The sequence below is a fragment of the Microtus pennsylvanicus genome, chromosome 2, assembly GCF_037038515.1.
Source record: "Microtus pennsylvanicus isolate mMicPen1 chromosome 2, mMicPen1.hap1, whole genome shotgun sequence".
In the NCBI taxonomy this organism is placed as follows: Eukaryota; Metazoa; Chordata; class Mammalia; order Rodentia; family Cricetidae; genus Microtus; species Microtus pennsylvanicus.
Window position 1 is genome coordinate 126,965,710 of NC_134580.1, and position 26,813 is coordinate 126,992,522.

A 26,813-nucleotide genomic window follows, 5' to 3' on the forward strand; every position below is an offset into this window, starting at 1 on the left:
AGTGGCCGGGCGGAGTAGAACGGAGGCCGGAACGCTGCAGTGGGGTTGGGTCTGTTGCAGTGTCGGCCGGAGCGGTTTGGGAAGTGCACCGGGCGAAGATGGCGGCGGAGCGGCAGGACGCGCTGAGAGAGTTCGTGGCGGTGACGGGCGCTGAGGAGGACCGGGCCCGTTTCTTCCTGGAGTCAGCCGGCTGGGACCTGCAGGTAGCTCCGCGAAGCGGGCCGCAACGGGCGGGCGGGGGAATGCGGAGCGCGAAGTCCGCGCTCTGATGCCTACGCGGCCGAAGCGCACAGTCATCCCTGCGGGCCGGGGCCCTAGTCCAGGCCTCATGGTCCCTGGGCCCGCTCGCCACGCGTCGCCGGCTCGGCTTGGGAGTTGGGAACTCCGGCGGGCCCCGGCCTGCTTTGCAGGGCCTTGGTTATTGCGCGGACTCGCAGGGTCGGCGAGACTTTGGGCGCTGCCGCAGTCCGCGTGGAGGAGTCGCCTGGGGGCGTGGCTGCCGCGGGCAGTGCCTGCGGGTGGCCAGGTGGGTTCGGGAGACCGGAGACCGGCGGCCAAATGGAGCCCCATTTAGGTGTGGTGGTCGTCCAGTTCCGCGTCGGCAGCCGTGAGGGAGGAACCCTACCCCGTAGTCGGCCCACGCCCCCCTCCTGCCTAATTGCTGGGAGAAACTACCTGTGGGATTGTGGCACAAATTGGAGCCTCCTCACTTTTCCTAGTTAATTTGGCTGTAGTTTGGGGACCTCTTGGGATTTAGGACTTGTTCACTGACATGTGGTAAATGGCCACTAAGTGCTTGATTAATTTAGAAGAAGGGATAAGCCTCACCAGGCAGCGAGTGTTGTACTTCTGCTCCCTAGAGCAGTGCCCATCTCTCGTGCTCAGAAACATTCAGTATTTAGTGTTAGAAAGAACTGGTTGCATAAATGTCCTTGGCCAGCTACGTCTTAGGTAGGTGATGATGACTAATATTTCTTGACTCCCTGCTCCGAGCCTGATGCTGCTCAGCATTCCACGGTGTCTCATTTACGTGTCTCACATTTTGCAGCTGAGACTTTGGAGGATAAATAACTTGTTGAAGACCTCACTAACTACTAATTAAACAGGTAAAGACTAACCCTATTTTACGGATAAAGAATTGGACCCTCAAAGGGACAAAGAATGTGCTCAGTGTGTGAGCTGTGTGACTTGACGGTGTCTGCTGACTGCAGCATTGAAGCTGCTTCCCAAGCGGTAGAGATAAAGTCTCTCTTTGATGGCATGGCAGAACAATCTTTGGAGGCAGAAGATCTCGAGTTCTAGGCCAGCCTGGTCTACATAGTGAGTTTCAGAATAGTCAGGAATAAATAGAAAGACCCTGTTTCAAAAAAATAAAACAAACCGAGAGAGCTCTCATGCTCTTACAGACACTCCTAAAACCTGAACAGAAACACAAACTGGACTAGCTTCTGCCCTAATAGACCATCTAAACCGAGGCTCTTTCCTGTGGGGAACTTGGCTCCCAGTGCCAGGATTTGAATGCAGGTTCTCTAAATGTCAGTTCAGATCAAGTCCTAAGATGGCACACACCTTCCCAGCAGACTGGTTCTCTTACATGAAGATACCTTCAGACTGGCTGTCCCATGACAGCTTGTTTCCTCCTATATGGTTTGTCACCTTATGGGTCGGATCTGCCTCCTTCATCTGTGTGGGACCTCATTGCTCTGTCTTGTCTCTTTGTGTAGAGAATATGTTGTAAATAAACGCCTGCTCATTGAGCTGGTGGCAGTCACCAATGGCCAAAGGACTCATGTGTAAAGAAAGCTAAGATGACGGTGCATTAATCTTAATGATTATCTCATGTAGTGTTACAGGGTTGGTGGGATGACATCCCTATTTCACACAATAGGAAATTGGGCTTCACAAAGAAAGGAAATACAGCATCTGTCTCTCTACTGCATCACGTCTATGAAAACATAAGAGGGAGAGCCCAAGCATATGCGTGGGGTTGAACTTGACCCCACTTCTTACCTCCAGAAATTCTCTCATTTCTCAGTTCTATACCAGCTATAAATGAGATGATGATAATAATACTAACTATGGAGTTCTAAATGGATTAACACATATATAGTATGCAGACAAACTGACACACAAGTAATAAATAGATGGTGGTCTTACTTTGTTTTCCATGCTAATCTTATTTGTTATCTTCTTCCCCTTTAGTGGGTAGATTTTTTTTTTTCAGGCAATATGGATTGTCTATTGCTTTTCTGTCTAATTTTCTTTGGTTCCAGGTCTGGGACATCTTTTCTAAGAGTAAACTATGTCTTTGTGTTTTTGTTCCATTGTCAGATATGTGTCAGGTGAAAGACTAGAAGGTCCCAAGGTACTCTCTCTGTTTCAGATTGCACTAGCAAGCTTTTATGAGGACGGAGGGGATGAAGACATTGTGACCATTTCACAGGCTACCCCAAGTTCAGTGTCCAGAGGCACAGCACCCAGGTAAGGACCAACTTCAGTTGCTACCTGAGTGTTTACAGAAGAGGGACTTTCTGACTTGACAGAGGGTTCAGGGCTGGATGTGTGAAGGGGTTTGAGGATCTACATATGAGAACAGAGGGGTTCAAGGGTCTACTTAAGTGTTTTTTGTTTTTAATGTTTGTGAGTATTCTGCCTACATGTATACCTGTGCACTGTGGAGGCCAGAAGAGGCCATTGGGTTCCCTGGAACTGGAGTTAATGGATGGTTGTGGGCTACCATGTGGTTACTGGAACTTGAACTGGGGTCATCTAGTGTTGGAAAAGGAAGGCTGCTGTTCATTCCTTGCTGCTCAGCACCAAAATAATCGCACAGAAACTGTATTAATTAAATAACTGCTTGGCCTTTTAGCTCCGGCTTCTTATTGGCTAACTCTTACATATTAATTTAACCTGTTTCTATTAATCTGTGAATTGCCATGTGGCAGTGGCTTACCGACAAAGTTCCAGCATCTGTCTCCTGCAGGGCTACATGGCTTCTCTCTGACTCCACCTCCTTTCTCCCAGCATTCAGCTGTTTTCCCTGCCTAGCTCTGTTCCCCTATAGGTCTGCTATAGGCCCAAAGCAGTTTCTTTATTTATCAGTGGTAATCACAGCATACAGAGGGAAATCCCACATCAGTCTAGGAGAGCATTCAGTACTCCTAACCACCAGGCCTTTTCTCTAGCTTCTGCTTAAGTCTTTAAGGACTTTGTGTTTATAACTGTCTCATTCCTATGTGGCTGCTGCAATATTGACAAGGTTAGATAACACCCTATTAAGATGATTGTGGAGAAAAACCTGTGTGACCCACCTTTGCTGAAATTGATTAGGGAAGATAAACTTAGCATTTTGTGTTGTATCACCTGTCCTAGACCTCTCACTCCAGTGGCCAATCACAGTTATGATCTACACAGGAGGAGAACATTGATCAGATGCAGTGGGGATTCTTCTCACAAAAGTGTTTGAACTCCCAGAACTCCAGTGCTTTTAGTCTAATTGTACTTTTTCTAACTGCAGAATGCAGAAAGAATGTCTCTGCCATGAAGTGGTGAATTCTGTCTTGGTGGGCCTCTGAGCTTTAAAGTACATTTCTTCCCTTTGAGAAACACACCAAATCTCATTGGTCCTTCAGACCTTTCCTGCCTTTGGTTTCCATGGAAGAGAGGTCATAGGAAAGTGCTAGGCTGTGAGGTGCTGATAAAACATCATAATGTTAATGCGGCATGAGTATTGTAAGGGTCCAGGCTACAGGCAAAGGTTGATCCAACCCTACTGTTGGGCTCTTGATGTGTCAGAAGTACCGTGAAGGAGAAGTTGAAATGGAGCCTCTAATGCCAGTCATTTGCTCCTCCTTTCTTCTCCTGCAGTCCAAAAGTCTTAGCGTAGCAAGGGCTTATTAGAGTAGGGCCCAAAGAGACTGACTGCCAGGTTCAGAGCCCCAGCGCAGAGGCTTGTGACTTTGAACTGTTTATTTATCTCAGCCCTTCAGTTTTCATCACTGTCAAATGGAAATGCTAATAGTGTCTGCCTCTTGGCAGAGTCAGTGAATTACTACTTACATAACAAGCCAGGCATGGTGGCACATACCTTTAATCCTAGCATTTGGGAGGCGGATCTCTGTGAGTTCAAGACTAGCTTGGTCTGTATAGTGAGTTCCAGGACAGCCACAACTATGTAAAGAGACTTTGACACAAAAACAAAACAAAACCCCCAAAAAGCCAGACATGGTGGCACACTCCTTTAATCCCAACACTTGAGGCAGAAACCCTGTCTCAAAAAGCAAAAACAAAAACCCAGCAACTTTATGTAGCGCATATTATATTGAGCATAATATATTGCCTGCTATTACTGACACTGTGCCCTACCTTATTCCAAAACAGGCAGACACAAGCGTGTGGAAAAGTATATATGTGTGTGCTTTAAAAGTAAAACAACCAAGAAACTACAGCGTAACTTAGCATTAAGCCTGAGAATGAAAGACTGGACAGGCCCATTGACTTTACCTTACTGTTTTGCTTAAGGCCTAAACTTGATAGTGGGCTTCAGTGACGCAATGAAAAGGAAGGAAATGGGATGTGGTTTGTTTATGTCATTGACTTTGTTTAGGAGGAAAATGTTGATGGAATTTTCTCAGGAGAAACTAAACTGTGATAGCACCCCAAAGGAATTTGATGTACAGAGGGCTGGGGGAGTTCTGCTCTCCAACCTTTGACCTAGCTGTTACAGGACACTTAGCCTGCTGCTGACTTATCCCTGTTCACCTGTGAGATACCTTTTATGTTCTATCTGATGCCAAGCAAGAACAATCAGTCACTGTGCTCCTCCTTTGACTCTAGAATGGGGCATTTAGTGTGGAACCCTGGTGGACTCTAGGAGTCTGTAGAAAGGGGCAGAAGAAAGTCTTTAGATCGAAATCACTGTTTGTACAGGATTAACCTGGCAAGACAGTCTAATAGATTCTCAAGGCACAAGGTGTTTTGCATAACTGTTACTATGGGAGGAAATCTAAGCTTACTATAAATTGCGGTCGTTACTGAGCACTTAGCAAGTGCCAATCCCTGAGTTAAGCCTTTATACATTACTTTTTAGTTGTCAACCACTTTGTGAGGTGAGATTACTGCTGTCCCCCTTGTAGAGATGAGGGCACACAAGAGCTGGGCATCGTCCCCAGATCACACAAGCCAATCAAACGAAGATGAAAAAGATCACAGCTGTTCTGCTTCCTGAATCTCAGCTCTGAGCCACAGCGTGCTACTTCTCATGGATGCTCAGAAGTCCTCCAGAGTTTTCCCTGGTTCTGCCTTCCTCATTTTAACCTTTTCCTTTCTTAAATCCTTTGTTCCAACCAAACTAAGTTCTTTGATGACCCATCCCTGTCATATGTATGGTTCTGTCCTTGTTGATGTCTCTTCTCTAAGTAGGGATGCTGGCTCCCTTGTGTCAGTCTCAGTGCACTGCCAACCCCATGTTTGCCTCCATCCTTGTTCCTCTGCTGAGCAGCATACACAGCCCTGTTCCTCAGAACTCTGATTGCAACTCTCACCCGCTCACTCTGGCCACACCCGTGTATTAAGTCGCATCTGTTCATGTTGTCTGGAACCCTTGTTCTGACAACTGAAGTTTTACACCTGGAAATTTTAGTTTTGAAAATTTTCTAATAAAATTAGGAGTAAGAGAGAGAGGGAGTATTTTACTCACCGTCTGTCTGGTGGTGCCAGATACCCTCACCCGTGTTCTCGCCCGCCATTCTCAAGTCAGGATGGAGAGTCACAGCTGCCGCCCCATCGTACTTACGCCAGGTCCATCTAAATCCAAAGCTCTCACTTGCTGCCTTCCTGCCCAGCACTTCCCACCCCTGTCACTGAATCTCACAGAATACAACAGACAGTTTATTTTTTAATCCCTCTTTGATCTAACAGAATCTGTACTTGTTAAAGTTTCAGGGCCTGTATTATCCCCTTTCCTAAGACTACACTGTTTAATAGGCTACTACTAGCTTCTTCTAGCTATTTAAATTAATTAATTAGAGGTAAGTAAAGCAAGTGTTCAGTTACTTATTTGTACTTAACTGCATTTTATCTTTTCAGACATGTAACCCATGCTGGCTACATATAAAGTATGTCCTCCTGCCTCAGCCTCCTAAATACTGAGATAGGTGTATACCACCATGCTTGGGCCTAACCACATTTCAGATGCTGAATGGCCATAATCCTGTGTCTTCCTAGTTGGACATACAGATAAAACATTTCCATAGTCGCAGAAAGAAGCTACCACAGAACTAAGATGCCCAGCTTTAAAACAGAGAGTATACTAAGGGCCTTGGACTTTTGTACCACTTGAGAGTACCAGGGACCCTGGAAGGTAATTTAATGCCTCCAAATAAAGATCACTGAATAGAGGATTCTGACGTTGATAATGTCCCCAGCACATTTGTGCCATAAGGTGATTCTCCAGAACTTTACCCCAGAGCAATTATTCTCAAATCTGAGGTCCCTTCCCATCCTCAGCAGGGACTGTGCAGGGCACCACTTCCAGAGTTCTGAGTCTGGAGAAGATTTAAGGTTAGGTTGAGGACTCACAGATTCACTTCAGGAGCCCTTGGCACTTCTCATCTAAGTACTACATTTGAGAATTGCTTCAGAAAAGTAGTTCCTAAGTACAACATAACATGCAGAGGTCTCTACCTGTACCAGCACCCCAGCAGTACCCAGAAAGCCCAAGAGGGTAGTGCTGGCATTATGTCCATTGACATATGAGAAAGTGAAGGCTTAGAGAATTTAAGTAACATGTCCAAAATTCCAAAGTGGGAGAATTAGGATGGGAACCGTCTGTACTAACGCCAAAATATGTCAGATGCTGGATTTGGGTATGTAGGTTTAGGAGAAAGGGAAAAATCCATATGGAGAGTATGTTGTTTGCTCAAGCAGGTATATCTGTGTGTATGAATGTGTTTAACAGCAAAGGAGTGGCGTGTTTTCCGGTGGATTCTCAGTCCTAACCCATCATTCATTTAAAGAGACCTGGGAAAGCGACTGGGATTGCCTCTCCAGGTATTAATGTCGTCATCATCACTGGGATCCTTTGTTCTGTGTCGTATGCCCCTTAAGGAATGCCTGGGAGGTTTCTCTCAGCCACCTCAAGCAGGAACTGTATTTGCTCTGGGTTTTATATTTTTGTTTCTAGCTGGTGAAACTTCAGCGTTTCTCTTGTCCACTGATTGCTTCCTTGAAACAAATCTTAGACATAGCATTAACTTCCTTTCAAGTAAACAGCTATTCCTCTCTGTCTGGCCTCATGAATCTGAATTACCTCTTTCCCTTTCTACATTCTAGGAAAGTTGCTTTTCCCAAGGAATAATGGAATTTTTTTTCATCTTTATAAATGAAATGCATAGCTTATGATTCTTAAACCTTTGTTCACTGAGGATAGATTCAAACAAGGAAGAAATTGGCAATTGAAAACAGTGTTAGCAGAGCTAACCCCTCGCAGCCTTCGGACTCTGTTTTATCCCCCCGAATATTACTAATAATACTGTTCTTGCCCAGGTGAGGTGCCTGGGAGACTGAGGCATGATGATCTAAACAACAGAACCTTTCTTTTTTTTACTTATCCTGCAGTGGAAACAGGCAGTGAGCTTCTCCAGTGCTGCCTGCTACCCACACATTCATTCTCCACTACTCCTTGACCTCTCTGTAGTATGTTACTCTCTGCTTCTGCGCTCACATGTGTTTCCATAATGCTGGTCCAGTTCTTCTTTCCCACCATTTCCACCATCCTTTTTCCACTCAGTCTTTGGTAATGGTCCAGATGTGTCTTTTTTTCTGGAAAGCCTTCTTGGTGTTCTGTCTCCCCAACACTGGACAAGAGGCTTTGTGTTTATAAGGTCATGTGTACGGTCACAGCTGCCGTTGTGCCGTGTGACAGTGGATAGTTGCTTGATTTATCTGTGCCAATAGCCTGTAAGAACTATGTCTAGTTATCTTTATAAATTCAACATTTAGTTGGTGCCTGGCATGTTAAAAATAAAATGATAGAACTATTTAATAGTAAAATTATTTTTTTCAATTTTATGTGTATGAGTGTATTGCGTATGTGTGTGTATGTGCACCATGTACATACCTGGTGCCTGCAGAGGTCAGAAGAGGGTGTTGGGAATCCTGAGAACTGGAGTTACAGATGGTGGTGTGAGCCACCGTCTGTGTGCTGGGAACTAAACCTGGGTCCTCTACAAGAGCATCAAGTGCTCTTAACCACTGAGCCATCTTTCCAGCCCTCAATAGTAAGATTTAAAATACCTCACCCCCCATTCCCAGAACAGCTTAAATTGGATTCCGCTTTACCTCACAGTAGTACTTGCTAAGTTATTCTCAGTTCTGTGTGACCTTAACAGACAATTGTGACCTTAACAACAAATCTTTCGTTATTTGAATTTAGGTCAGTCTTCCGTCTGTGTTGTCCTCACACCACAACATCTAATCCTACTGTCCAATTCCCCAACTGACCATAGGTGTTGCCTTTCTTTAACTATTCCTAAAGTTATTTTGCTCCTTTCTGTCTCCAGTGATAATAGGGTGACATCCTTCAGAGACCTTATTCATGACCAAGATGAGGAAGAGGAGGAAGAAGAGGGACAGAGGTAAGGTTTTGAAAAGGAGCACAGTTTATAGGAAGTATACAGTGGTGCATAAATCTCCTAGGATAAGGCGTGGGACACATGTTCACTATTGCCAACCATCACTGCTGTGTGTAGGGGGTGTAATATCCTAAAAACACTCTGCTCTGTGTAGTTTAGAAGTAACCTCTATCTCATTGCTGCACCTCCTTAGTCATGTGCTGGGCTTTGGTTTATTTATTTATTTCTAATTGTTACAATCAGGTATTTGTCAAAGAATATTGTGGAAAGGAAAACAGAAGCTCAAAGAATGGATAAGTTACTCCATAGTATCATAATGCAGAAAATACCAAGTATATACTTGTGATATATTTCTATCCATATAAATAAATCACACAATATGTAGTAAAAGGGGGTTATAAGTATGTATCGTCCCAACACAGTCATGTTTTCACATTTAGAATGTTATAATGGAATTACTGTTTCATTAGGGAAAATATGAGACAGAATGAAGAGTATAGCATTTAGAGTTTGATAATTATCTTTAATATTTTGGTATGTTCCCATGCAGTTCTTGTTTGCGTATAAGTAGACTTTGTGTTTTACATGGTAAAGATGATTTTGTTTTCTTGGGTTGTATTGCTCAAGGTCTAATAGACACTTCTCTGCTGACACTGAAATTTTTGTGTTTTCCAGAACTTTGCTAGCCCATGTGTCCAGTGGTTATAGTTTTCTGTACTGCTGTAAATATCCGTGCTTTGAGCCTTTTGTATAGTCATCTTTAACCACTCTTGAGTTTGTTTGTTTTGTTTTGTTTTTTACAGTAATTCTTCCAACAGAAATACCAGGGCAAGAACATAAATACTTTTAAGGCTGTTGATCATAGGCTCTCAGTACTTAATCCAAGACTTAAAGATTCCTTAACTGAGATCTTTCAGTTCAGGTAGAACTGTGTTTACCTGGATTGAACAAGAATAAACTGGTTGTAGCCTCATTTTTCAAGTGTTTATTCTTCATGGGTCTGCTTTGGTCTGCCAAGCATTCCTCAGAGAGTAGAGGATAACCATTGTGGAGTGGTGCTTCACTCTACCTCAGAACTTTGCTTTTAAATATACTGGAGACTCCGGGATGTTGTTAATTTCAAGGTTTTATGCCCCTCAAGTAGAAGGCACCGACTATCATCACCTATCTGACTGCCTAGTTCCCAAATACCACCTCTGCCTTTTCCAGCCTGGGGTCACATATGTCATTTTGACCTTCCATTAATTCACATCCATGTAACTTCTCTGGCCCCTGGACACTCACACATGAAACAACATTCCCTGCCAGAGCCTAAGCTGTTTCCCATTCTAGAGTAATTGTGAGGAATTAGAAGACCAAGATTAATTTTTACAAATTCCACTGGCCCCTTTTAGAGACATACAGCTGAATTAGTTTAAGAATGATAAGGACAGGTGGTGGTGGCGCACGCTTTTAATCCCAGCACTTGGGAGGCAGAGGCAGGCAGATCACTGTGAGTTAGATTGAGGCCAACCTGATCTACAAAGCAAGTTCCAGAACAGGCAGGGCTACACAGAGAAAAACCAAAAAAAAAAAAAAGAAGAAGAAGAATCAGCTACATGACAACTCATGCTTAGATCCAGATTAGTCGAAAAGTACTAACTTAATCTCAAGCTGGTCTTGAACCACTAGAATACTTGATGTAGGTATCTGGAAGCTTATTTTTGAGATTGGAGCTCCCCTGGGTTTTCACTTGTCTCCTGAGGCTCCCAGTATACGTCATAAACTTGGCGGGTGAAACGAACGAGTCTTGGGGGAGTTGTTGGTGTGGTGTCAGTCTGCCTCACATGTGTGCATTGCTCTGCTTGTTCTTTTGCATACATCTGCTGATTTGAACCTCACGACCCTGACTTAAGGAGCAGGTAGGTAGGGCATGGAATCCTTGTCTCATTTCAAAGCAAAAAAATGTGCAAGCAATGCACTGGCTTATTACTTAGGTCACACAGTTGTCAAGCCAGGACTGGATCCTAGCTGCTTGTACTAACTTAACTACATCACTACTATTAATCCAGAGCTCTTAGAGTTAGATGCTTCTGACTTGGACCATAGCTGCTGCCTTCTGGAAAGGGGCCTCCAGATGAATGATCCCTGCTGAAACTCTCCTGTGCTGACGTGTCGTTGTGCATGCCTGGAATGTTCTTTCCCCATCTCTTCACCTGATAATGTCATCCTCAAAAGGATCCAGGAAATATCTAGGCAGCCTTGGCTGTCATCCCTATTTCCCCCTCCCCGATTGTGTTAGAGACCCTTACTGACTTCATCGCTGCTCACATTGCATCATACCTGCCTGCATCCTTACCTAATGTTCATTGCTAGCCAATAAGGCCCTTAAAGACAAGAGGCATTGTACCCTTTGCTTTAGTGGGCCCATAACCTGGTGCGTCTTCTGTTCATTTTCTGGTATGTTTGTATTTTCTACATAGGTTTTATGCTGGGGGCTCAGAGAGAAGTGGACAGCAGATTGTTGGCCCTCCCCGGAAGAAGAGTCCCAACGAGCTGGTGGATGATCTATTTAAGGGTGCCAAAGAGCATGGGGCTGTAGCTGTGGAGCGAGTGACCAAGAGCCCTGGAGAGACCAGTAAACCGAGAGTGAGCATCAGCATTCTTGTGCCTGAAGGAATTGAGTGCCACAGTCGCGAATGAGACCTGTTTCCCTCCAGCAGTGACTAGTTTTTTTTTTCTCACTTAGCTACTTATTCTTTTTCTCTCTCTCTCTTTCTCAGAAATGAGAAATAGATATTTATTTAGGGGTAAACTCACAAATCAGAATCCTCTGCTTGACCGTTTGAATCCCACAATCCAAATGAGCAGCCAGTGGAAAGGAGGAAGGAAGAAAGGGACAGAGGCAGGTTCTACAGCAGCATATAAAGTATAAGAGGCCACGCCCCAGTAGGCGGGTAATCACAAGCTGCAGGTCCTCCTACAGCACCACAGTCTCTTCTTCATTGTTACTTTCTGCTCACACCAGGCCAGCAGGTTCGCAAGTGTATGGAGATTCTCCCGTCTCTGCCTCCCATCTCTCAGTGGGATGACAGAGAGCACTATGGCACCTTGCTTCATGTGGTTCTGGGAGTTCAAACTCAGGTCTTCCATAAGAAGTGCACTGAGCCATTTCTCCCACCTCTTCCTGGATTTCAATAGGAATTAGGATTTGGAGTTGTGGGATTCTCTGCTGGAGAGCTGTCCTGTGCTTTGTAAGATGTTTAGAACACCCTGGCTTGTACCCATTAGATGGCAATAACACTGCCCTCCCCCACTCAGAGTTGTGACAACTGAAAAGATGATTCTACATATATGAAAAAGGCCTCGAGCTTGTAGGAATCATCAATTTAGATAAAAGGCCAGAAAATCTTGCCTACAGTTACAGGCGTAACACTTTAGCTTGCACTCGCTTGCTAATGTATCTGCTTCTTTGCTGTTATGGCTTTTTTTTTCTTTTCTTCTTAGCTACTTATTCTCTTATGTCAAAGACTAATGTTACCTGTGTTTTATATCAGATCTTAGAAACACCTATCCAATTTTACCAACTTAATGTTTTCCTTTATTTCACTGTAATTAAATTCACTGCCAGTTTATGTAAAAATTTTTGTCCTTAGGAAAATCAAAAAATCATTGGTGTTATGATATACCAAAATTCCTGCATAGCCATTGTTACTGAGAGGTTAGTGGTGGCTGTTCCCTTTAGCTGGAAATTCCAGCTTTCATTTCTTATCAATGGCCAGAAGTTAACAAGCTTAATCAGAGTCTTACCCCTCTGCCTCATCCCAGTGTGTCTTTGTACTTGAGTAACTTCACCACCAAGTGTTTATGAACTTGTCCTTTACAGCCATTTGCAGGAGGGGGCTACCGCCTTGGAGCAGCACCAGAGGAAGAGTCTGCATATGTGGCAGGAGAAAGGAGGCGACATTCGGGCCAAGATGTAAGTGTCTGTTTTCCTTAGTAGCTACGTGTGAGCTGTTCATTGGGCCCATTTTTAGTAGGGATTGGTCACAAGTATATGAACAGGCAACCTCTGAAAGAGGCGCCTGCAGAAACAGTGTTCTTTCTGTGGTCTAGACAGGGACTTACCATAAAAATGAAACAGTTTTCTCTTGGTGGGCAGAGGCCTAGGGCCAAGGGTAGGGAAGAGGATGAACATAGGAAGGTTTCTGAACACTCTGGATCACAGGCAGAGGGGCAGTGTGTGGGTGCCTCTGGTCATTGGGGCATGTTTGAAAAAAAATGCCAGAGAAGGCCTGAAATATAGATGGCCTTTGTTCTGTTTCATTTTGTTTGAGTTATATTTTCCATGTACATTCACACACATACTCCATCTGATGATACTATATAATTTTGAGTTTTTTAAATTTTTTAAACATGCTACAAAATACTTCAGTGTAGCTTTGTGTCCATTTTTTAATTTAAATAATTTAAGTATTATTCCAAAATAAAGTCAAGCAGGAAGAGAATAGAACTTTTATAGACTTGTGACCAAAGTCACCAGTGCACTGGTTGTCAGCCTTCCAGACCCTTTTTCTAAGTGTGATTGATAGGGCGTTGTTGATAAATTGTACATTTCTTTTTTCTTGATACTTATGTGGTGGGGGCATGGGATAGGTACGTTGAGTACAGAGGCCAGAAGAGGGTGTTTGATCTTCAGAAGCTGAATTTGTGAGCTACCTGGCATGGAACTGGGAACCAAACTTGGGTCCTCTGCAAGAGCACAGCATGCTCTTGACCACTGAGCCATCGCTCCAACCCCAGGTATCATTTTTTAATAACTGCAAAATAGGTCAGGAGTAGATGTGGGACTGGAGTTGAATGTAGCACAGGCTATACATGAAGCGCATTGGCAGCCCTGCAGTTAGGGAGCCCAGGTGTGGTTGAGTCATCCACTGCACAGTCCCCATGCGAGCCAAGTCTCCTTAAAACGGTGTCCATTTTAATCTGTGTCATTACATGTTCCTCATTTAGGTTGGTGCTCCTTTTCATTCATTCATTCTGTCTGACTGTTGCTGTTTTTATAGTAATGTGGTGAAATAGGAAAGCCCAGTCATTTGCAAGTTCAAAGTGCATTTTCTAGGTTTCTGCCAATGTAACTAACTTCTCATCTCTTCTTGTCACAGGTTCATGTAGTGCTAAAGCTCTGGAAAACTGGATTTAGCCTTGACAATGGTGAACTCAGAAGTTACCAAGACCCATCCAATGCCCAGTTTCTAGAGTCTATCCGTAGAGGGTAAGTAGAAAAGTCCACGTTAGTCTCACTTTAGTGAATGAGATGTCAGGTGGGAAAGAAGAAACAGCATTTGAAAAGTAAAATTATTGAAGCAGATTTTTCACAGTTGATGTAAAGGTTACTTTAAGAACTTTTGTCCATTTTTTTTGCCTTTGCTCTGAGGTAGAGCTAAGTGGACTGTGCTGTGATTGAGCAGGTGGGGAAAGTCAAGGCAGGCAGGTAGTCACTTACATAGCCAGACCCTGGTGACTACCATGATGTCTCCCTCAGGCTGTTGGGTGTGAGGTGCTGTGGCAGCTGTTGGGGTGGGGTCCCAGTTCCTCTCCTCATGAAAGCTCTGAGGGAAGTAGAAGGTAGACAGAGCTGGAGAGACAAAGAGGAGAGAGAAGGTCTTGAGAAAGCAAAGGGACTGAAAGTTTGTTCTTACTTTGTGCACTGTTCTATTTTGCTTTCTGTTGCTATGGATAAACATAACTAAAGGCAACTTAAGGGAGAAAGGGGCTTGTTTCAGCTTACACCCTCAGGTAATAAACTACTTATTAGTCTGCTCACTGACTCCTGCTTGGCTATTTTTCTTATATAGCCAGATTCACCTGCCTAGAGATGGTGTGGTCCTCACTGGGCTGCGCCCTCCCACATCACTTGCCAGTGAAGACCATCTCTCAGAGAGAGACATGGCCACAGGCCAAGCTGGGCAAAGCAGTTCTTTATTTGAGGTTTCCTCTTCCCACATGACTCTAGGTCGTATCAAGTTGACAATAAAAACTTAACCAGGACATCCCCGTTGCTAGTATGTTCATCCTGCTCGCAGTGAACCTCAACATTGCCTTTTCCCTCAGGGAGGTGCCTGCAGAGCTTCGGAGGTTAGCTCACGGTGGGCAGGTGAACTTGGATATGGAGGACCATCGGGACGAGGACTTTGTGAAGCCCAAGGGAGCTTTCAAAGCCTTCACTGGCGAGGGCCAGAAACTGGGCAGGTGAGAAGTGGTGTCTCGGGGACTAGGCTGTCAGTTCCACCAGCCAATCCTGTGTGCTCACTGTGAAGACTCCTCGTTGCTTACAGAGTAGTTGAGTTTGTTTCAGGAGAGTAAGAGAAAGGAGAGTGTGGGTTGTGGAGTCTAAAGACCCAAGTTAAGTCTCTATCCTATTTCACTTTATAGTTGTGTGGTCCTTAGATTGCATAGCCTCAGTTTCCTCAGCTATAAATTAGGATTGATAAGAGTCCTTATTCCACAGGATTATTGTTGGGAGGAATAAAGGAGCCGATGCATGTAGAACTGCCTGGCATGAGCAGTAAGTGTAGTATATAAAACTGCTGCTTTGACGCAGAGTCGGAGTGTTGGGGAAACTGTGATCTCCTGGTTGCTAAGCCTAGAATGAGCATGCTGGGGTTAAGGAACTTCTAACTTACTTATCCAGCATGGCCTCCCAGGAGTATTTCTCAGTATGCACAGAAGCCCTTGGACATTATTTCCCTTGGAAAGGCTGCTATTCCATGTCCTGGCAGCTCTTAGGAGTTTTTTGGTACTGCCTAACACTAACATCGAGAAATATCCAATTAGTATCAGAAAAAATATGCCATTCTACTCTTAGATATTTGTATAATGTGTTTGCACACGCTCATGGATGCTCCTTAGTTCATTGGAGACATGCCCTTTAGAAAGGACTCTGAAACCTTTTCACTTCCTATCTTTTACTTCTTGACCATGAGATGCAAGCAGTTTGCTCTGCCATTTGCCATTCCTGCTCTGGAAACAGACTCTCTAAAACTGAGGTGCATAAAGTCTTTGTGAGTTCATTACCTCAAGTACTGTTACAGTGATGAGAGACTGACTAGTACGTATGCTCTTTATCCCTACTTTTCTTCCCCACCCCAAACCCTCCCACTCACTCACCCATAGCCACCTTGCAATTTTCATGTCATTTGTGTCCTATTGCCCTCCCTACTTTTCCTCAACACCTTTACCCCTCTCATGTTCTCCTTTCAAGTTTCATGACCTGTACCTAACCTCACCCCGACAGAAAATTATGTTTGAAATAAAAATACAGAAATGATACATAATGATAGCCGTACTTCACTGGTTAGGTTAAAGTAGGGATATACATTAAGGTAATGTCCATACATACCATTTTCCTTCTACTTCTGGCCTAATGCTTTTGGCCTAATCAGTGGAGTGTGGTTGCATGTATTTTTACTCTTTAATTTCTAATGCTTGTATGATTTGCTATCCTGTAATTTAACATTTAGGAGATTGCAGTGCAAGTCTCTGTAAGTACATCTTCATTTTTAACTTGCGTATGAAGACTAAACTTCAAAAAAAGACAAAAGGTTTTATGTAGCCAAGTTACGTGGGAGTTCATTTTCTGAGATTGAGTCAGGTGCAAGTGGACAGCTTTAGTTGTTTCTCCCATAGGTGCTACTCAATTTCCCACTATCTCCCTTTGGAAATGAAGTTTTTAATGTGTAGCCCAGATAAGACTGAAACTCTGTTCTCCCAACTGACCTCAAATTCAGGATCATCCTGCCTCTTCAAAGTGCTGAGATTAGAAGCATGTGCCACCTCGACACAAAATAATTAGAAGCCATAGGCTCAAGAAATTTTTTTTTCAAGTTTACCTCAAAAATAAAACAGATCTGAGATTTGGGTGTTTTGTTTTTCTGGTTATATATAAAAAATGAAATTGTATAGTAAATGGGTCATTTTTCTCAGTTTGAAGGCACTGAAAAAATTTTGAGTTGTGCTGAATATTTGTGGGTTTTTTGATAATTTATTTTTATTTTATGTGCATTGGTGTTTTGCCTGAATGTATGTCTGTGTGAGAGTATCAGATCTTGAAGTAGTAGACAGTTGTTAGCTGTCATGTGGATGCTGGGAATTGAACCCGGGTCCTCTATCTCCTGCCCTAATTGTGGAGATTTTAGGCTTTTCATCCATTCATTTGAGCCGTTTACCTCACAGTTTAGTAAAGACTGCACATATTTCAGCGTGAGTTGTGAACACCAAGAGTGCCTAGCGCTGTGGCTGGAGATGAGTCTGAGGAGTCTTGCCACTCCCTTCAACAGTGATGAGTCTGAGGGACAGGACTGAGTCTCAGGTTGTAGTTGTCAGAGGAAGTACTTAGTACCAGTCCATCCAGTGAGAAGGTGATAGGCAGTTGAAGGACTTAACTCTTAATTAAAAAGCTGGTTAGAGAGGTCATCACTTACCTTCTCTGCCCTGTCTGAAGTTCCGCTGCATAAGTGAACAGCTGTCCTGGGAGGATCAGGCAGCAGGCCTATCCAGTGAGGGGAGGTTCATAGCTGCTCTGCTAGTTCATGGTGTGGGTGGAGCTAACATTCTCGGAGCATGTCGCTCTCCTTAAAGAATCATGTGAGGCTCGGGGTTAGAGTGTCTGCTTTTCTCCCATCTTTACTGGAAAAGCTCATGACTAGACCATAGTGTCTCTTAAGTGATTTTGGTCCAGGATTCTGGTGACCTTGAATAATAGTAGCATGCAGTGTTTGGTGTGTGTTGTATTAAGCATTTTCATACTTAGTGACTTTAACCATCCTTTGGTGCCTAGTCTACATAAAAGAACCATTGCTTGCTGGGTGGTGGTGGCACACGCCTTTAATCCCAGCCCTCGGGAGGCAGAGGCAGTTGGATCTCTGTAAGTTTGAGGCCAGCCTGGTCTACAAGAGCTAGTTACAAGACAGAGAAACCCTGTCTCGAAAAACAAAGAACCATTGCTTGGAGAGTCAGGCCTTCCCTAAAGCCACAGTGCTAGCCAGTGCCAGACTGGGCTCCTTCTAGTGTCTGTTCTTATGGGGGATACTATAGAGTCCTAGATAGTTTTTTACAGGCACATAGGTGTTTGTACCACTAGTATATGCCAAGTGCAATATGTCTTTTGAGCTGCTTTCTCAGTGTTCTGGGAAATCTTACTTAAATCTTTTTTGTTTTATTGTTTATAACATGAACGGGTCAGGCCTGCTTGTTTGTTGTTTTTGTCCCGCCCAGTACCCCACAACTGTTTAGTCCAAAGAAAATCACACAAAGATCTCTATAAATTATAAGCTGATTGGCCCATTTGCTCTAGCCTCTCACTGGCTAACTCTCACATCTTGATTAACCCATTTTTCTGATCTATGTTAGCCATGTGGCTCTGTACCTTTTTTCAGTGGGGCAGATCACATCCTGGCTGCTTCGGTGGTCTGGGCAGGAGTGGGAAGAATCGACTTCCTCCTTCCCAGAATTCTCCTGCTCTCATTACATCATTTCTTCTTTCTGTCTGGCTTTCCCACCTATATTTCAACGTTTATTTATAATATGATTGACACATTACAGACAATTCTCCCACACCAATTGTTTTCTCTTTTTTTTTTTTTTCAACTTTTTAAGATAGGGTCTCACTTTGTCACCCAGGGTGGCCTCAGACTCCTGGGTCATGAAATACCATGCCTGTTTACTCTTTGTCCCCCAACAGTTTTTATTAATTTGAAAATTTTACATCTTATATTTTGATCATACTCATCTTTCCTCTCCCAACTTCACCCCTACTTACCTACATAACTTTATCTTTCATTCTTGTTTTCTCTCTTAAACCATCAAACCCAAGGCCTGGCTCCGTATTAAGAGAACAGGCTAGACCCAGATGCTAGAATTATACCTTGGGTCTTCTGACTCAGATCAGTGCTTGAGTTTGTTTTTTTTTTTGTTTTGTTTTTTGTTTTTTTTAATTTTCGAGACAGGGTTTCTCCTTAGCTTTTGGTTCCTGTCCTGGAACTAGCTCTTCTAGACCAGGCTGGCCTCGAACTCACAAAGATCTGCCTGCCTCTGCCTTCCGAGTGCTGTGATTAAAGGCGTGCGCCACCACCGCCCAGCTTGAGATTTTTTTTACCTCAGTTCACGCAACCGCTTTCATTTTTCTTTTGTCTTTTTTTTTTTTTAATGGAAGGCAGAAAAGATTTGGAAAGAAGATCAAAGGATGACTCCCATTCCCACCCCCAAGTCCTTTTGAAGGTTTTGTTTTAGTTTTTTTTTTTAAGATTTATTTATTTGTTTGTTTGTTTATTTATTTATTTATTTAGTATGTGCGCAGTGTTCAGCCTCCATGTGTGCCTGCAGGCCAGAAGAGGGCACCAGATCTCATTACAGATGGTTGTGAGCCACCATGTGGTTGCTGGGAATTGAACTCAGGACCTCCGGAAGAATAGTCAGTGCTCTTAACCTTTGAGCCATCTCTCCAGCCCCTTTGTTTTAGTTTTTAAAGCAAGTTATGACTTTAGCACAAGCTAGCCTTGAGATATTACCATCTGGTCAGCCTGAGAAAGGATTTTTAGTGACTGTTACTTCTGTAAGCTTGGCTGGTGTGATACACATAGTTTTGAGGGAGAAAGCTTTGTAGCCTAGTCTGCAGCACATGTTTCTCTTTTCTTTCTAGAAGATGGAGGTTTTCTATCTCAAACTGTATTTAAAATGATTCAGGGAAGTTGTGGCTGCACAGCCCAGTGCATAGGCAACAGCAGCATAGAGTGAGTGGAGGTGCCATTTTCAATGGCCCCAGGCAAGTAAATAGACACCAGCTTCTGGAATAGCACTCTCTTTATGTCAGGTTTAGATATGACTGCAGCTTCTAGTGAGCAGCATCCTCTGTAGGAATGTCAGGCAGAGATATTGCTCATAGCAGTCAGAGAAGGGCTACTGGACAGGTGGCATGATGCCACTGTCCCAGGCGTGGCTGTTAAGGCCAGGAATCTGACATAAAAGCAGCTCCTCTCTCCCATGTAAGCATGGTTGATACTCTCTGAAATCCACCTTTAATTCTCTTAGCCCCTATCTCTTCACAGAAGAGGATGCTCACTTCTTGGTCATTTTTGCTATGTTTGTGTCTGGGTGATGTTTCCTAAATAGTGCTTTTTTTCCTGTAAGAAGTTGACAAGTGTAACATGTAGAAGGTCCTGAAACTGAGTGTCTTTGCCTTTGCTCAGTCTCAGCATCTTTCATAGGTTAGTGGCCAGGAATGTTGCATTTCCTGAACTTCACAGATCTGTCACAGGAATATTGGAGAGTACTTTCAGTTAGACTTTCTGTGGGTACTCTTGATTATTTTTAGTTATGTGTACTTGTGTGTATCTGTGTGGGGGCATGTGTGTGTGAATGCCTATGGAAGCCAGAGGTGTTGGATCCCCTGGAGTTAAGGGTGATTGTGAGCTAGGAACTGAGCTCAAGTGCTTTGCAAGAGCAGTATGTGCTTTTAACTTCTGAGCTGTCTCTCGAGCCCCCTCTTATTTGTTTTTTAGGCTATAAAGAGGAGAGGGAGGGTAAGGTTTGAGAACTGACTAATTGGAAGCTTTGTGCTGAGATCAATAAGCTTTTACCTAGTGGTCTTTCTTCTTTGCAGAGATCAGGCTAAGTCATCTAAGAGAAAGGCTGAGCTGGTGGGCAATTCAGAAAGCAGGAGAGCTCCAGATGGTTGTGGAGAAGTGGAAACCCTATGTGTGTTGTATTTGTTAGTCACATTGAGTACATTATGTAATTCTCTCTTTAATCCCCAATAAAACTTAGCAAGGCAAGCATGTGTGATTCTTGTTAAAAGTCCTTGCTACTGGAAGTCCTGTTAAAAGTCCTGTATTGAAAGCTGGGCATGGTAGTACATTCTTGTAATCCTACCACTATGGAGGCTGTGGCAGGAAGATTGCCACGTGCCCCAGGCCCGCCCAGACTACATAGTGAGTTCCAGGCCAGCCTGAGCTATGTAGTGAGAGCCTGTCTCAATAAAAACAAGAAATGAAATTTGATTTGCCCAAGGCCACATAGCTAGTGGGTGAATTTGGACCCTGGATCTCTTTCTTAGGATGAGTACTAATAACTGGCAGATGCTCTTTCTGTTACTATATAATTAATCTACACAGTACCTAGCTTGTAGCTGACCTTTAGGAGTCCTTACTCCTCCACCATCATAGCTGGAACATATGAAATGTACTTGTGAGTTCATATTAGAGGATGCCTGCCTGAAAAACATAACACAACCAGTTGCTTGTCAGGCTATGCCAAGACTGCCTTAGTCACAGTCTCGTACTGAGTCCTCCAAGTACCACTTCACGGAGACACCCTGATTGTGGGTTCGTTAGCCTCTCAGCAGTCTCTTCTCTGCTACCACAGGCTGTCCTCTTTCTAGCCTTTGTCAAATAGGACACCAACGTTGAGCACCTGACCTGAGTAGTTGTTGGCTGGAGTCTGAGGTAAATATATTAGGTCCAAGGTGGCAGGATTCTGCCTTTCTTAGCCACTGACAACAGCATCAGGAACAGGCTCTGGGCATAACAGTTGCTCAGTGAGAATGCAGAGATTTCTGCCTCTGAAGGCTTTGTTTCTGCACTGCCCTAATGTGCTCCATTCTCTTCAGCACTGCTCCCCAGGTATTGAACACCAGCTCTCCAGCCCAGCAAGCAGAAAATGAAGCCAAAGCCAGCTCCTCCATCTTAATCAATGAGGCAGAACCTACCACGAACATCCAAATCCGGCTTGCAGATGGTGGGAGGCTGGTGCAGAAATTTAACCACAGCCACAGGTACTTGCACTATGTGGACTACTTTTTGCGAGCATGTCCTTGAGTCCAGCATAGACTTATGGGAAGCAGGCAGTGGGGTCTGTCTATTTCTGCCATCTGTAGGTCTCATTCCTCATCATCAGGTTTAAACCACCAGGCTCTGTATTCAAAGGAAGTACCGCTGTGGTTTTAAAGATAGGGAAACTGAGGCACCATAGAATGAAGAAGAGACTATCAGGAGAGGTGCCAGGGGCTGTTAATAGTGAAGATACTTGGCAGCTCCTTTCTCCAAGATTCATCTGTGGTGGGTCAGCTAAGCCAGGTGTGGGCCAGTGAGTAGTCTAGCAATCCTTGAGTCTAACCCGATGTGTCTATAGGATAAAGGTATAAAGCAAGCCCAAAGATCTTCCTGGATTCTTCCAAGATGTGCCTAATGTTGGTGTTTTCCTCTGAGAGAGTTGGGATCTGTTTCACCAACCAGTTACTACTTTAGTGTTACCTCACTGATTAGCCCCACCCGGGTGACAACCTGTGGAGTGTGGATGAGGAGGTCTTGGCTCATCTCGTGTGATGTACTCTCATGGGTCACCACTGCATAGTGGCAGAAAGAAGCTTCTGTTGATGGCATCTAGAGAAAAAAATGCTGGTTCCATTGACTCCAAGGCGCAGGATGGTGCCTGGAGGAGAAATTCCTAAGACTAAGGAGTTGCTGACATGGTTGAGAAGTGCCTTCTGTGACATGTCTGCCCTGCTGGGATTCACAGTCTGTAGGCAGTAGTCAGATGATAGTCTCAGAAGTGTGTGCTTACAGCCAGTGCTATGGCAAGATTGGGGCCAATAGGAGGCAGCCTTACGAAGAGTTCTGAAATGGAATAGGATAATGAAAAAAGGCAGAGTGTGTGAGGGAGGTGGGGAGAGAAGAAAAGAGAAATAAGGACAAGGAAGGAGAGCAGAATAGTGCAGGCTTTAGGACTTCATGAACAGAGAGCTTTAGGTGGAAAGGGGAAGGACTGATGGATGTGCTTCCAGGTGATAGCTTTGGTCTGTAGAGAAAGGAGGCAGGCATGGTGAGAAGGAGCCTCCAGACCCTCTTCCCAAGAGTCAGGGGCATCAGCCAAGAACCCTACTCATCACCTCTCATTTACCCTACTCCTCTAGGATCAGCGACATCCGGCTCTTCATCGTGGATGCCCGGCCAGCCATGGCTGCCACCAGCTTTGTCCTTATGACTACCTTCCCTAACAAAGAGTTGGCTGATGAGAACCAGACCCTGAAGGAAGCCAACCTTCTCAATGCTGTCATCGTGCAGCGGTTAACATAACCGCCCAGCTGCTGCCACACCTCCCTTTGTGTCTCCCATGACTGCAGCCATGCCCATGGGGATCACCCTCCTGCCCCTGTACACACCCACCCCTTCCAGTGCCACGTCTCATCCGTAGCTCTGGGCTCTTAGACTTCAGTTGGACATTTGTTTTCTCTTTAGTTGTATTTCCTGGGTTTTTGTGGTGATCAATGGACTTTAAAGAAAAAAAATAAAAACAACCAAAAAAGTCGATGGAATACCACCAATCCTATTGTCCAGAAACTCCCATTGAGCTGTATTTGATTGTTAGAAAATCTTATCATGGGGCATAGTAAGGGGACTTTGCTTTTATCCTCTGCATAAAGTCACTGTGACACACTAGTCATCTGGTGTGTTCCTCCTGCTGCAGATGGTTGTGTGAAGGATTTCTTCTTCATAGAGAAGGAAGGGGACATGCAGGAAGAGACTGCAGCCACTCCCTTCCATGAGGACATCTCACTTGTCCCGGAGAAACTAGGTAGGAGTCAGCATCTGGGGCTAGAGCTGGATGCACGAAACTACTTCCACTGGAGATGAGTACTTTCTCAGCACCCTCATCACCCACACTGGTCTCCTTGGAGAGGCCTGCTTCTTATCAGCGGTCTTGTGTGGTCCATTTTTTTCCTATTGGGATATGGTGCATGCCAGTCTAAGTGATTTAGTTAGGATGTCTTTGTCTAAAGAGAAAAACAAAATCAAAGTGTTATTAATGTTAATGGCAGATCCAGGTATGGGGATAAGTGTCTCGTGTCTGGAGTGCCTTTAACTGTGGTGGTAACTGCAAGAGTCTTAAGCAAATTTTCTTTGGTTATATGTAGTTAATGTCAGCATATGGCTTTGGATCATAAGTTCTGTTTCACACTTATTCTTTGCCCTGTTGACCACGACTTACAGCAGCCTGAGCTACATCCCAGCCTTGACAAAGGCCTCTACCCTTGAAGGTGTAAGGAGGATAGTAGGGACCTTGGCTAGAACTCTTCTGCCTCCCTGACTATACTATGTTCTTTCCTGCTGTGCCTTGCCCTGAGCCAGGGCCTTGGCAAACAATGCCCTGCTGTGGCTGCTGCATCTACCATGGTATGGTCTCTAGCATGTGAAGGTAACCACAAACAAAGGTCTGGAAAACAAAATTGGCCATTTAAAACCAGAATGAGGACAACAGAGTTTGTTCTTTCTATTGAGGCACTTGGAAGGAAGTTAGCAGTACCCCTATTAGCGCCTCATGGGGACCAGGTCTTGGAGTGCCATGGGCAAAATTCCAAAGATCATGCTCTAATGCCCAGACCTTTCTGCTTCATTCAGGCCTCTTCCAACACCTGGTTACAGCCTGCATCCTCGAGTGGTTTGTGGGGTGGGGGGGTCCTTGGTCGCCGTCTCCCCCCACCCTCCACTCTCCCCCACCCATGAAGTGAGTATAGGTGGCAGCTGCTTGAACTTGCCCCAGTCCTGTATCAGTCAAAGGCCAGAGGGATCACATAAAATGGGCTCCATGCCCAGGAAGGCTGCTTCGAAGCAGCTTCAGACTTTTGTTGTGGAGGCTCAGATGGAAACATCTGTCCACCCAGATGGACTTTTATAGGACACTCCAGCCATGAATCCTGGGCTGTTGAACTCAGGGCAGTTGTTCTCAACTGGAGCATTTTGGGTCATCACCAACATTGCATGGAAAGTAGGGGAATGACTTAAAATTAAATGGGCCGTGCAAAGCATTTGTTACAATGCCTGGACGTGTCTTGATCTGTTGAAGGATACCTCATATTCACCAGAGTAAAGGTAAGTTCATTATGATGCCTGTTTTTGTTGTTATTTTCTTTTTTTGTGTCAGGGTTCCAATGTCACATCTGTCTGTTCTAGAAGTTACTATGCAAACTAGGCTACCGTTGAACTTAGATTTCGCCTAGGGATAACAGGCTCCATGGTGCCTTTTCTAACAAATGCAGTTCAAGCTTGTCCACTGGAACACACTTGGTCTTCCTGACTGCATCAGACGACTTACAGGTGGGGTGGGGTGCACCTGATTGCTTCCTTAGAGATGATGGAAGGACGGAACGTATGGGCAGGGATCGGGCACATTCTTGGCTTTAGATGATACTGCACAGTTCTTCCAGAGTGTCATAAGCTATTTCCTGCCACCAACACTACAGAGATGCCCTTCCCCTGCCAGACCTTTCACTGTGACTTGGAATTCATGAGAAGCAGTTGGTGCAGACTTTCAGGCTCCCTGCTGCCCTCTCTGTTCTAACCACCAGATTCAAGACATCTGCTGTCTTGGGGCCCAAATAAAAGGTCTTCTTGCAGACACATGTGGCTCTGTCTTAGGGTCTGACTCTGACCTCCATCTCCTTCCAGCCACACTCCTTGGAGGGTCAAGCCTGAGAAGCAGGGTAGAGCACATGGTTAAAGCATCTAACCTGCTCCCCGGGTCTGGGCCAGCTCCAGCATATGATCAGTCTCAGCAGTTTTATCCCTCAGTGCCATCCCTCCCCCATAGCTGCCTGGCCAGCTTCCATCCCTCACATGCAGTCTGCAGTAATTCCACGGCTCCCTGATTTTGCCCCTTGACCAGCAGTGTTGTCACAGCCAGCCAGCAGAGAGCTCCTTTCGCCACGTAAACTGTTTGTTGCAGACTTGCTCCCTAACACCCTCTGGTGCTTTTGATTCTGCCTGGCAACTAAGGAACCTTGTAAGATTGGCCCCTGCCCACTGTTCTCTGTCATTTTTGGCCTTGTTTTTTACTTCCTGTCTGGTACAGCATATGCTCTTCATTTGTGTGTGTGTGTGTGTGTGTGTGTGTGTGTGTGTGTGTGTGTGTGTTTACTTTGGCCCTTACTAGATCCTAAGTTCTACCAGGGCAGGGTGTTCTGTGTTCTTCACCCACTGTTCAGCAATAGTAGGGCAGATGAAACTGAAGTGGAGTTGAGATTCTTACCTGAAGGATGCAAGTACATGGTAGCTACAGTTCCTACCCCTACCCCAATCTCCCCAGTAGGCTCTCGGCCTGAAAAGGTAGCTTTTTGCAGGACATTGGTCTCTTTTGCTTCTTCCTGTGCAGATCAGAACCAAATGTACTCATGAGATGGGGCATGCTGTAAAGAGAACACTCTAGCATGTGGCCTGCCAGTCACTGCCTACTGAGAACGTGGGGTTGGTGCCAGGACCAGGACTTTAGCCATCACCAATAATGCCAGCTCTTGCTACTATTTGAGCACTAACTTTGTACTTTACCTCGTTTAGTTTGTCAGCACTCAGAGGTACCAACCATGGTGACCCTTTTATGGAAGATGATGCCAATGAAAAACTACATTTGAGCCACTCACTGCTGGACTGCAAAAACCATGGCCCTTGACCTCAAGGCTTTTCTGCTGTGAAAAAGACCCAAGAACAGAGGTGGTAGGGATGGCAAGAATGTGTAGAAGTCAGCAGAAGAGAGCACCTGTGAGTTGGGTGATGAAGGATGACTGGGGATTGGTTCTTTGAAAGAGGTGAAACCACCAGGCTTGGTGGTGCTCACCTTTAATCCAGCACTCTGAGGCACAGACAGGCGGGTCTCTTTTAAGTTTGAGGCCAGTTTGGTCTACATAGTGAGTTCCAAGTCAGCGAGGGCTATGTAAAGAGACCCTGTCTCAAAAAAGAAGGATGGTAGGGGGACTGTTTCCTCAAGAGCCAGATCTAGCAGACAGGTAGTATGGACAGGCAGATCTGCCTTTGAGCTTAGGTTCCATTTTCTGCTAGGTGTGACCTTAAAGCAGTCACCTAAGCTTCTCTGAGTCTTTGTTTCTCACCCATTAGAGAAGTAGTAGTCCTTCATCGCATGCTGTGGGGACCAGTGGTATCTGAAGCGTTTGATTCTAGGAAGAACTTTCTGAAGAGTACAGCCACCATCTGTTATGCCCTTACTAGAGCCAGGCCCTGAGAGCGCTGGGCAGGCGAGTCAGAAAAGTGAAAGCTTTCCAAGGACCCATCTGTAATAGCAGAGCTAAGACTCAAACCAAGGATCAGACACATCCATCCCTGTGTCTGCCCTGAGCAGACTTTCATGCCTCAAGGAAAG

The 26,813-nt window shown here is 44.7% G+C and overlaps 1 protein-coding gene across 1 annotated transcript; it reads left to right on the forward strand.

Moving 5' to 3' along the window:
• The first annotated feature begins 21 nt into the window (after positions 1 to 21).
• Nsfl1c (NSFL1 cofactor) lies at positions 22 to 22,973 on the forward strand. The gene is made up of 9 exons (XM_075962441.1): positions 22 to 203; positions 2,384 to 2,481; positions 8,562 to 8,636; positions 11,096 to 11,261; positions 12,499 to 12,591; positions 13,778 to 13,887; positions 14,727 to 14,864; positions 21,277 to 21,441; positions 22,579 to 22,973. The coding sequence occupies exons 1-9, from the start codon at positions 99 to 101 to the stop codon at positions 22,739 to 22,741; spliced, it is 1,113 nt and encodes a 370-aa protein (XP_075818556.1). The 5' UTR covers positions 22 to 98; the 3' UTR covers positions 22,742 to 22,973.
• The last annotated feature ends 3,840 nt before the right edge of the window (positions 22,974 to 26,813 follow it).

Bases quoted from the DNA above. Each gene is read 5' to 3' on its own strand.
- Nsfl1c (XM_075962441.1), top strand. From the start codon at position 99: ATGGCGGCGGAGCGGCAGGACGCGCTGAGAGAGTTCGTGGCGGTGACG. The intron at 14,865-21,276 runs GTGAGAAGTGGT...CATTCTCTTCAG, and splicing joins GAGGGCCAGAAACTGGGCAG to CACTGCTCCCCAGGTATTGA. The intron at 21,442-22,578 runs GTACTTGCACTA...CTACTCCTCTAG, and splicing joins AAATTTAACCACAGCCACAG to GATCAGCGACATCCGGCTCT.